This window comes from Mixophyes fleayi, chromosome 3 (assembly GCF_038048845.1).
Source record: "Mixophyes fleayi isolate aMixFle1 chromosome 3, aMixFle1.hap1, whole genome shotgun sequence".
NCBI lineage: Eukaryota > Metazoa > Chordata > Amphibia > Anura > Limnodynastidae > Mixophyes > Mixophyes fleayi.
Window position 1 is genome coordinate 264,878,784 of NC_134404.1, and position 13,079 is coordinate 264,891,862.

The 13,079-nt window shown below is 37.7% G+C and overlaps 1 protein-coding gene across 1 annotated transcript in view; it reads left to right on the plus strand.

Annotated features, from left to right (window-relative positions):
• The window catches only part of FNDC1 (fibronectin type III domain containing 1), a 134,761-nt gene that overhangs the window by 105,560 nt on the left and 16,122 nt on the right, over positions 1 to 13,079 (plus strand). The window contains exon 15 of the mRNA XM_075203560.1: positions 957 to 1,065. Within this exon, the coding sequence (XP_075059661.1) occupies positions 957 to 1,065 (109 nt within the window). The remainder of the gene's footprint in view (positions 1 to 956; positions 1,066 to 13,079) is intronic.

Genomic DNA, 13,079 nt, shown 5'->3' on the forward strand with positions numbered 1-13,079 from the left:
AATGTGCGGGGAAGGAGTCTGACAATGGATTTACCAGTATAAATGAAGGTCACAGTGTAGTATGCTTGAAAAGCAATAACTTCCAAATAACACTCAAACATGCTGAGTGTAGTTGATAATAACTTTGGCTAGTATTGGTTTAAATTATGTATGAATCTCTTAATTGATTATCAGAATGCAATTTTAAGTGACTAAAACATATTAGAAGGTTTTATGCACAACCTTTCTGTACTTAGCATCATCAAATCCAAATGATTTGATAAATTATCATTACATACACATAATGAAACAATCACATTTGAGCAACATTGAACTGTTTTTGAAGAAATATTGTTGCTTGATCTTTCTGCTCTTCAACTTGGACTATGGTCTTGTAGTTAGTTATTTTATATATTCCCTTTGCATTGTTTTAGGAAAGCTTCAAAGGCATTAAGCACCTCTACGCTTTTCTTACATATCAAATCCCCTTACCTACTCGCGTCAAAATACATGCATTTACTAGTGTCTAAAATGCATGTAAACTAGTATAGGAACTGAAACCATGAGTTCCCAGTAGCATTTGCACTTGCAGTCTGGAGCACTTGCATTGCAACATCATTTCTGTCATACGTAATGCTTCATTTGCGTGTGTTCACTGCAAATTGAATGGATTGGGGGTCAATGAATTGTCCTCCCCGACCATCCTAAACTTGTCTTGCCCGACCATTCCAAACTTGATCATAATCAGCCATAGCTATACATACTTTTAAATTTTAATGCTACTACATGATAATTTCCATATACAACATTAAATTTTGTGTGGTTTACTATCATATGCAATTTCTTCAAACTGCATCTTCTAAATTGTTGCTACCTTGAGTTAACTTTTTTCACCTAATAACATCAACTGAAAAATAATTGAATGGTCCAATAACTGAAAAATGTAAACTTATCTTTTTTTGTGTTGGTTGTGATAGGATACCTGGTTTACAGTGCATCTTATGATGACTTTTTACGGAATAAGTGGTCAACACGGAATGCAGGAGGCACCAATTTCCCTATTGAAAACTTGAAACCAAACACGAGGTATGACCCTGTTGTTCTCGCACAACTCTGTCCTGATTGATTTATGGTTAACACCACATTTAAAAAAATGCTTTTTCAGAACCTTTTGATCTGATTTGTTGCAAATGGTAAAGAGAACGGTCTGCAATAGTGGAACCATGAGAGGTGGTATGATAGAAGTTAACGTGTTCAGTATGTATAAGACTATAACCTGTTTGTATTTTATCCACTGGTCAAACTTTTATTGGTCTAAGCACTAAGTGCAGACATATACACTATGCAGTGTTGCATTTACATCCTAATTGCTGAATGAATAAGGGTTTTAGGTGTAGTTGCTTTCTTTGAATTTGACCGACACACTAAGTTTTATTAGTTTGACTCCTAAACTCCTCTGGCTTTTACCGCCCCTCTTCCCCCCCAGTTGTGTTTAACAAGTTCATTTAGAGATAGGAGCAAATCAAAGTGATGTAAATGCAATTTTTTGGACTGCTTCTGCATATGGTAGCGCACAAATACTGGGCAGCTTTATTTTTACACTGAAATTTAGAGTTGCGCTGTAACGCTTCTAATGCTCAATATGTACAAACATATAGTTTTAACCATTGCCCCCATAGTGCAACATGGATTTGCCAAGGTACAAAATGGTATCTTCTAGCTGGATTCGCTCCTAACTCTAAATAAGGCCTTATCTATTTTACCTATAGCTCAGACTGACTGTGCAACTTCATTAACAGCATTAGTGGCAGGGACTAGCTGGGCTGGGAGGCAGGAGGGCCAGTCCTATAATGGGCTACCTTGTGCTGGGTCACTTGCATTTTTCTTCCTTTAAAATGTTCCTAATAGGCCGCTGGGTTGAGTATTGCCCCCCCCCCCAGGCTAAAATTTGCCAGCCCTCTCCTGATTAGTGGAAATGAGAAATTTATGGAAGCCCTATCATTGGCTGAAATGAAGATTATTCTGAACAGTTAAATTCAAATTAGAATTTATCAGAGGAAATTGAAACTAAAGTAGACTGTTGATGTGGAGGTGGTAGGTCCAACCTTTCACTGTAATTGTGCTGTTCTTCTCAACTCCAGAAAGATTAGACCTATCTAGTCCAGCCTCGTATATGTGTTATGAAAATGTTCACAAATCTGGATGTTTAATAGATTTTCTGATCAAATGAACCATATAGTGTATGGATGGTTTTATTTAAATAAATATATATATATAAATATATATATATATATATATATATATATATATATATATATATATATATATATACATATAAATATATATAAATATATGTATGTGTATATATATATATATATATATATATATATATATATATATATATATATATACATAATTATATATATATGTATACATACATTTATTTACTACATTCTACAAAATGAAAGCTAGGATCTGACTGGTTGCTATAGGCCACATCCCTTCTTTTTTAAACCCGCAGCTTGATAAATTTAACCCCTACTCTTTAACACTAACAAAAACACTAACAAAAAAATGAAATATTGTACATAGTTTGCTAAATTAGCATTATTTTACTTTTCCATATTTCCTCCTGTTTTGCATGTGCTTCTTTTGTTTAAGTTTCATGTTTTTCCGTTTGCAGCAGAGTAAATTTTTATAGCAGCTTAGACTGTACTAGAAGTACCTAATTGGAAACAGAAAACAGTGACGCTCTTCAGACATTAGATTTAGCACACACAAAACAACCTATAATTCCATTTGCATAAAAGAGTTATATGAACACATGTTTATTACTTATATTCCTTTGGAAGCATTTAGTGTTAACTATCCCAGGAACAATGATACAAAGCTGGGATATTTATCTCAATCAGCAATTAATTCTGATCAACCTAGTGCAACTTAGACAATGAAAACAGATGTCTGGGTTGCAGCACATTAATACAACTAAAAGTGGAATTATTCTGAATCCAAAGTAAATTTCTTTAGATTGTGTAAGGTACAGTAAATCTCTACCATTTAAAAGATTTAAAACTTACTATCTGTTTCAATAGTAGGAAATAATGCTGTTGTGTGCAGTTGGGATAGCTCTGTGAGACATCTGTGCACTAGATAATCGGGAAACTCCACTTGGTGTAAAATAAGTTATAGCGAGTGCAATAACAACCAGACTGGAACTGTTTGTATAATAGCTGGGTAAAATATATGTGGATAGGGATTGCAGGGGATTAATGGATATTAAAGGGGTTTCATCATATATCACATATTCCCACACTTACCTTGGCCCTCTGTCTGTTTTGTGCGCCTTGAGACAATCCTGCAGTATATATATTTTCTCATGAGATATTACACATTCATATGTTAGGGAAGACATTGTATCATCATCACTGTCACCTGCTTTCAACAATAAAAATCTAATAGCAGAACAAGGTTACAGGAAGTTCAGTCATGTCTGCTAAAAGGTTTTAAAATATTCAGTGCATCCCAGAATCTACACGGTTCTGAAACAATTTAAAGAATTACCTAAAGCACAAATAACAGATGTTGGAAGGCTTACTTAGAAATTGGTATCTCTGGAGAGATATTGGTCCTACTGGTGAGTATAGATGTGATATTGTTCTAACAAGTTGAATTATCATATAAAGCCTGGTTATAGGTCATAAATAAAGGTTCATAGTTAAAAAAAGTTAGACTTGGCAGAGCCCACCATGATATCAGCAGATGTAATGTGAAATAGCCAATGCAAATGTGCCAGAGATACAATAAATAGTCCCATGTAACTGATTGTAGATGACACTATCAATAGATGGCATGTACATGTTGGCTGAAATATCCAGTTCACAAGTACATAGGTTAGAAGTAACTTATTTTATCAAGTAGAGCAGGAAAGTTTATAATGATTTTTTGTAACTCATTTATTTTCAGTTGCGGTAACATATTCTGACATTAGATTTCTCTAATAAAATACATCCAATAATTCTATTTATATAAAAGAGTTATAAGAACACATATTCATATAGAATTGAGTGAGTTCTCCTGTAATAATACTGATGATATCCCTAAGATCATCATAAATGCCTAGTTGTGTCTCGGCAAGGCTTTATCGGAAATCTTATTTGTGTGAGCACTCTAACCTGATGCTCCACTTGGGGATTTATGTTTGCACTGTCCAAAAGACCACCAATGCTTTTAATTTGCTGAAAGAATCCTTACCTGATAAGTAAAGTGCCCCATGCTTTAATTTTGAGCATATTTACTGTGAGGCAAGTGAGACATCAGACTGTTTTGAGGGGGTGACCCCTTCATTAGGTGTTAGCAGTTACATTTTACAAAAACTTTTTATAGATAAATCTAACAATTAAATGGCATCACAAACTTATTAGGAACCAATCAAAATATATGAACCAAATACTCAAAATTTGGAAGAATTACAAACAAAAGCATATACAATTAAATACACAAAATTATATTGTACATTACCATCTACTTAAACAACTATATCACGTAGGATTTTGCATGTAAATTTAGAACTTTAGCATTAACATTCATTAGTTGGTAACAATGATTATGCTTTACTTCATTTGCAGACCTGTGAAATTAAAAGTATTTAAAAACAAGTATGCTTTACAGGGGCGCACGGAGGATTTCCACTCCACCCCCCCCCCAAAAAAAAAAAAAAGCGAGAGAGCTGCCGCGCATGCGCAGCAGCTCAGTTTCGGCAGCACTGTACTATACAGCAGCCGCGGCGCTGTCAAAGAAGCGTCCGCGGCGGTGCTGTATACTTTTTTAACGGAGGGGAGGGGTTTCCCAGAAACCCCCCTGCGTGCGCCCCTGCTTTACATTAGGTAACAGCGTGTGTGCCAGATGTAATAAGCACACATAGACACATGTAGGGGAAAGGTAGTAATCTAACAGTTATGAGAAATTTTCTTCTCACAGTCAGTAGTTCAGATATAGATTTTTTTCATTTAAAATATTATAAAATCCAGGAACTAGGTGATTTAAATATACTGCATACCATACAATGAAACATCTACCAGCATGTTAGACAATAATCTTATTACTGTAGTCCCTATATTTCGCATGATAATTAAAAGAAGCAGCTCAAATCAAATATTCGATTTAACCCTCTAGGAGACATTGTACCTAATATATAAATCCATTTGGCTTCATATCTAAGGAGGAGTACATTCCCCCCCCGCCCCCTCGCCCACCCCCGGTATCTATATTATTTCTATAAACTGTCAGCATAATTGAGACACTGAATGCTTAAAATCAAACTATTGTTTAGCCAGAAAGATTCATATTAACTGGAGGCATCAATTAATTCAGAATTGTAATTTATAATCTTACTTTTATGTTTAGAAAGTCAGGTTTAGATCTTATGGCCATCTATCTGTCCGGCATAAACTAAACCAGAAGGATACTTGATCAGGACTCACTCACCCTAATTTGTAAGGAATTTGTAAGGAATCCATGGACCTTAAAAGTAGTACCATCATTAGCGTGAGTTACTAATTTACCCTTAATGATGGATTTACAATTGAAGCACAGTGATTTCCAGCACCTGGCAAGAAGCCTGGATGTCCTAGTACTATTGATATGAGCTAGGGTCAATGGATATGTTGTGGTTTTACTTTTTCCTCCTACTAGTTCACTTAAGCAAAATGAGTTGTATTTTACATGTTGACTTAATCTATAAAAACCCATGCTTTATAATTAATTGCAACAACATATCAATCAAAAGAAGGGTTTCAACCCCCTTCATTACATTGTAGTACAATTTGCAAATGTCTATATAAGTATATGAAGAACTGAATGCAATAAAGTTATAATACATAGACACTCGTTACTTATTCGTTAGAATTAAGTATACGTTGATACAAGAAATACAAGGCTGACACATTCTGTTTGCGTCCTAATTATACAGAAATTAGGACTATCATTATAATATTTGAATATTCTTTACCCTCAGCAGGTTTTTAATTTTCACTATTAGTATTTCACTTTTCACTTAGCACCAGGATATTTAACATATCACAGTCTTTTTATCCAAAAATGGTTTAATGAATTAACAATAAAGTTTTGTCTTTTAACTAGAGATGTTCACTGACCCGCGTGTTCTGGTTTTGGTTTTGGATCTGGATTATCTTCTTGTTTTGGTTTTGGCAAAACCGTCCTTGCGTGTCTTGGTTTTGGATCCCGATTTTTTTTTTTTGCTAAAATCACATAATTTTGCTCTTTTTTTTCCCTACATTATTTTTAACCTCAATAACACTAATTTCAAGTCATTTGCAATATTATTTTCATACAATTTCAAACAAAGATTGCAATGACCTGGCTGGATGCTAAGCGACAGAGCAATGTCACAAACAAACGGCAGTTCATAGCACATCTAGGAAACATAGCCACACATTAGTGGCAGAAAAGAAAAGTGGTGCAAGATGGAGTTGTCCTTGGATCATGAAATCAGTTATGGTTCATTTGATCGCTCTACCTATTCCTTGGATAGCTGCAGCAATTCTACAGCTAATACATGGTGACGAGCGCTAATCCCCCCAGGATGCGTGCTTTTATCAGGCCCAGACCAATCCAGGGTGCCAGACAATGCACTAAAAAGAGCCATTGTAATTCACAGAAAATGCAAGTTCATCAGTGAGCTTCGAATCAGCCCCAATTCACAAAAAATTATAATAGAGTTAGGTACCTTTGACGTAGAGTGCAGCTTACAAACACTTTGTGCAATACTGATGAAACAGCAGCAAAGTGGAAGGTAATACATATACACGTCTGATTAGACATCCATGCTTACATTACTTCTGCAAGCAACGTTGTTCTTTGTTAATAAAACTGTTGTCTTTATACCATTTAATTTTTTTTTAAAATAATCCTCCACCATTCTTTGGATGTTGATAGTTGATAGTAGGATCAGGTGCAGTTACAGCAGAGGTGTCACTAATTTTGGTCAATTCTTTAACAATAGACAATAACAGATGTCAAAATGTTGTGCTGAGTCATCTGCATCATCAATGGGTGTCTAAGATTTTTGCAATGCGTACAACAGTATATAGCACATGTAGGTAACATTGGCACACAGCGGTAGCTGAAATTTAAAGTGGTGCAAGATGGAATTGTCCTTGGGCCCTCCCACCCACTTTTATGTTGGATCTTAAAAAGGACATGCACACTTTAACAAACCAAGCACTACAGCATCAAGGAGTGCCACTTTTGAGGCTGATGTGCTTGGTTTGCTTGGGCCCCCACAAAACAAGCTAACGATGGCCATAAGGCACCTAAGGTAACAGTGCTGTCAATGAACTCTACTGTGGCAAGATGTTGCTGTCATCATCCTCAGCCTCATCCTCACCCTCATCAGTTTGTACATCATCTTCACACATTATTAATTCATCACCTCTGGAATACAACATTACAGAAGTATCAGTATTTTGATGTAATTGGTGGGAAAGGCCTTCCTGGTGGAAATTGAAGTTCATTTTTATGAGCATCAACTTTTCCACATTTTGAGGAAGTAGTCTCCTATGCCGATCGCTGACCAGGTTCCTGGCTGGGCTGAAAACTCTTTCCGAGTACACACTGGAGGGTGAGCAGCTTAGGCAGTGCAAAGCGAGTTGGTACATGGGTCTCCAAATTCCCTTTTTCCTCCCAGTATGTAAAGGGACAGTCTGATGTGTCTATTTCTATGCTGTCGTTAAAATAATCCTTCACCATCCTTTGGATGTTGATAGTAGGATCAGGTGGAGTTACGGCAGAGGCGTCATGTTTTTTGGTCAGTTCTTTTAGACCAGACCAGATGTCAGAATGTTGTGCTGAGTCATCTGCATCATCCCTGGGTCTCTTGGGAAATCTAAGATTTTTCCTAGCGGCAGTTGAGTGAGAAACTGAAGGAGGAGACGCTGTCCTGTCACGTAACACTTGAGCTGTCATCTTGCTCACCAGGAGCTCCTTGCATCTATTCAGATCTGGGTCAGTTGGAAACAAAGAGAAGACATAGCTCTTAAACCTAGGATCAAGCACAGTCGCCAAAATGTAGAGATCCGATTTCAAGATTTTGAAAACTTTTGAATCCTTGCCAAGCGAATAAACTGCTTGATCCACAAGTCCACATACTTAGCGTAATTGCTTTGTTTAATCTCCTCCTTCAGTTTCTCAAGCTGCTTTTACAAAAGTCTAATTAAGGGAACCACTTGACTCAAGCTAACAGTGTCTGAACTCACTTCACAGGTGACTACTTTGAATGGTTTCAGCACCTTGCACAACTCAGAAAGTATTCTCCACTGCGCTTGAGTAAAATACATTTCCCCTCCTTTCTCAATGTTGTGGCTTGTGGAATAAGCGTGGATGGCTTTTTGCTGTTCCTCCATTTGCAGAAGCATATACAGGGTGGAATTCCACATTGTCACCACCTCTTACTTCAGTTGGTGGCAGGGCAAATTAAATTGCTCTTGTAGCTGCTGCAATCTCCTACATGCTGTTGCCGAATGCCGGAAATGTCCAGATATTTTACGGGCCACAGACAGCACATGCCTGTCATTTTTTAAAAAACTCTGCACCACCAAGTTTATTGTGTGAGCAAAACAGAGAATGTGATGGAATTTACCCAGCTGTAATGCTCTCACAGTATTGGTGGCGTTATCAGAAATGACATATCCTGAGGAGAGTCCAAGCGGGATAAGCCATGTTGCAATTATTATTTATTAGTTATTGTAACAGATTGTCAGCTGTATACCTGTTAGTGAAGCCGGTGATACACAGAGTAACTTGACTCTGAAAAATGTGACGTATTTGTGATGTTCATGCTGGTGAAGGCGAATCACCAACAAAGTGGACTGTCACAGTCATATAATCTTTAGTTTGCTCAGTTCCACTTGTCCACATATCAGTGGTTAAGTGTACAGTGGGTGGAATGGCATTTTGTAGCCCAATAATTAAATTTTTACGAACCTTCTGGTGGAGGTGAGGAATAGCTTTTATAGTGAAATGGTATTGTGATGGAATTTGGTAACGGGGACATAAGACCTCAATTAAGTGTCTAAAACCAGCAGCATTAATAGTTGATTTTGGACGCAGATCTAATACTAGGATAGTCGCCATGGCATCTGTGATCCGCTTTGCGACTGGGTGACAGCTTTCATACTTGCTTCCTCGTGCAAAGGATTGTTTAGCAGTCAATTGTTGTAAACTACTAGTAGCCTTCTTTTTGGTCTGCTTCTGGGATGAAGATTCACCCCCAGCAGCAGCAGCAGAAGCAGTGGTACTAATGCTCAAGAATTCTTCTGAGGAATCCAGGATAGTGGAGGAGTCATCTAGCCTTAGCAACTTGGATGCAGGACTAACTCCAATCACTACTGAGGATATTGATGAGGACGGTGTGGTGGGTGTAGATTTCAGGTGTCGGGATCTAGCTGAGAGAAGGGACCTAGCTAATGATGGACTGCTTGTTGTTTATTTTTTAGCATAAGTTTCCAATTTTCCCAACAGCTTGCCATGAACTCGCTTCAAATGGCGTAACATGGATGAGATTCCTAGATGGTTAAGGTCTCTACCTCTATTGACTGTGGCTTTACAAACGCTACAAATGGCTAGACAACTGTTGTCAGGATTTGGGTAAAAATAATTTCACACATAAGAGGTGGATTGTTTGGTCTTATCCTAGGCATGACAATGGCCTTATTCTTAGCATGTGCAAGAACTGCTTTCACTGGTGCAGGACTTACACAAACAACATCGTCTTTACCAACCTCCTCATTAGAGCCCACGTCAGCTACACAAATATCCCCCTCATCCTGTTGCAATTCCAAAGTGACTTCCTCAATTTGTGTATCACCGTCTACACTTGGGCTGTTCATACACACATCTGTAGAAATGCTGAAAGGGGCCTTCTTTATGGGTACACTATCAGGAAGGTCAGGATTACACCTAGCACCCGTGGATAGACTCTCCTCAGGGATTTGTGTAATTTCTGAATCTGAACATACATTTTCCTCTAATGCCTTACTGTTTTCTTCCAGCTCGGCTTTTACACGTAAAAGTATTTGGACAACACTTTTGGAGTCCGAATGACACGGTCTTGCTTGGTCATGACTGACCTTACAAGAAGATGCCTCACTGACAGTTGCAGAACTAGCACTCATAGAGAAAGACAAAGGTATCATTCTTTCCTTGCCACTGCGTGTGTAAAATGGCATGTTGCCAATTTTATTTTTTTCTGCAGATAACTTTGCCTGGATTACAAAACGTTTTTTTTGTTTCCCTGACTTAAAAACACTATGCACTTTAACATAAGCTTTAGCAGATGAAGTAGAGGGATTACTCTCATCATGACTGGTGCCAGCAGCTGCTTGGTGCTCCTGGTCTTCTGTGTACTGCTGAAATCCATGCTGATAACACAGTACAATGTGACTGCATATGAAGAACAACACTGCCAGCCCTATTATTTGTATTTCAGCAATGACAATTAGCAATGGAGCAATGGAACTCTCCTGTTTGTGTGTTACCTATATAACACCATACAATTTGACTGCAGATTTAGACCAAGACTGCCAGTCCTATTATGTGTATTTCAGCAATGACAATTAGCAATGGAGCAATGGAGCTCTCCTGAATGTCACTGGAGACTTTGAAGAACACTGTTACCCTTCCTCTTTCTATTCTACCTATGATGCTGCCCAACTGCACTAGAGACTGCCAAGAACTGTGCTACCCCTTCTGTGTCCCTCTGTGAAATGGCGCTGGATCACCATGGAGGGCGGTACTTATAGAATCCAAAACTCGCAAGATCTGAAAACGTAGCGATGACATTTTGGCTCGTCTTCAATTCCGAGGGCAAAAGTACTGAGCACTCGGATCTGCTAAGTTCGGGTGTGTTCGGTTCTCAGGGAACTGAGCCTGAGCATCTCTACTTTTAAAGTTTTACTTTGAGGAAATTAGTCATGTTAGAAACGCTACATAAATTAACTGGATGTGAGTGTACTACACTAAATAAATTATGCATCTCTTTGTAACTATCAATTAAGTGGAAGCACCTCTCTAGAATATTTACAAAAAAAATTGTTGCAATTCGCTATACGAAAGGAAGTTCACAGACTTAATGTCTATACAGTATTTGGTGCGCTAGTTTTTTCTATTCTTGCATAGGTGACCTATTGTGCCACAGAAACCCCCCCACATATACTGTTAAGAAACATTTTATTAAGATAAACAAACCCCATCACACCCTCATTTGCCAATTTATTGCACACCTAAATCCATGGAGGGATTCTCTTCAGTATTCCAGCTTGTAAAACAATGGGAATTTAATTAAATAAAAACACATGGACTACGCTGACTTGCCAGGATCTGTGATGAAAATGACAAGCCTTTTAGAAAAAAAATCTTTATTTATTTATTTATTTTAAATGATGATGCTCCTCCTGACTGGCGTATCTGCCGATGGTTCTCCCTTTAAATGTGGCACAATTATTACTGTACTTTGCCCATGCTTGCTCGCCCTGAGTCTCCTTCATTACGCCTCTTCTAAGCAGAAGCATCACAAGAGTAAGATACGGCTGCGTAAAGGATGTATGCGTACATATTTGTTGGGTAGGTTTTTTTGCCATTAGTTTTTAAACATAACCATCATTCTGTTTTTTTGCTATGGGTGACTTAGGGAGTCTGGTTTTAAAGGTTTTTAATCGTGCTTCAAATTGCTTAAGAAGTTGAGGTTTAAAGAAAGTGTCCTTGTTGCCAGCAGGTGGTGATACATAGCCAAACCATTCTTTCAGGAATTTATATAGTGGACCCTTGAGTTGTAAACTATGTTAGGGCAAGATGTATTGATGCTGTAAACCAGGCCTGTCCAACCTGCGGCCCTCCAGGTGTTGTGAAACTACAAGCCCCAGCATGCTTTGCCAGTAGACAACCTGTTGATAGCTGGAAGGGCATTCTGGGACTTGTAGTTTCACAAACATCTGGAGGGCCGCAGGTTGGACAGGCCTGCTGTAAACTGTATACGTTTTTGGTATTTTTATGTCTGTTTGTATTATATATATGCTATGCCTGTATACAATGTAAACATTAAATTGTTAAGGCAAAGCCCTCCATTAAATCATGTATGCCCCTCTTTTTCTTGGCCCAGTTTCACTAATATCTTTATAGGTGCGCTCTCCCGTGTAGAGTAGGGGAATGCAAACCATACTTTCTAATTTTAATATTGCAATACAGGGACCTACTTCAGTATTAATCTTCTCATGTAGTTAGAGAATTTCAAATAAATGTAATTTCTATTCCCAGAAAACCCCCTCCCAGCAACACTGGTCTGGTCACAATTAAAAGTATAACTCCCCTCTGTATAGGACATGTCTGATATATTCTTAACTGTCTTTGCCAAGCATTATATTTTGCTAGACTGCAATTAAGTCAGGCAGATAATCTACAAAAATATGTAGAGAACCCATAGCTATATTACATTTGTAGACTATGTCATAGAAAATTGTGATAGAAGAATCATAAGCATATAAATAAAGTCACATATCTTGTCGTATTTTTTTGTATTTCCACTTTAAATGGAGATAAAACTGTTACCAAAGCAATGAAATGCCTTCTGGCTAGCCACTGCCACGTTGTATACTTTCCTAATACAAAAAGACTGCAGTCAGCTGTCACTGGCACTGTAAAAAACATGTTTCCCAGGTTGCAGTGGGATTAATAATTTCTGTACATTTAGAGTATTTTTAATTCTGGCTTGGAGGATGGAAAAATATTAAACATTATAAAACATAATTGTTTACAGAGTCAATATAGCATTAAATTGTAGCAATGATTATGCTAGTAAAGTGTGTGTGTGTTTTGGAGGGTAAAAGGGAAGTTGGGCCTAGTCCAACATCTCTACTCTTGTGTTAACGCATATGCCAACATTTATGTTAGATCTTTCAGCACATCGGGTTGAAAGCTGGGTCATACAATTTCTACTAGATGTGCTGTGACTTAATTCATACTGTATAGAGTATGAACAGAGCCTAGAATAAATGTGGTGTGCTGCAGCTGTGAGCATTGAACAACAGGAG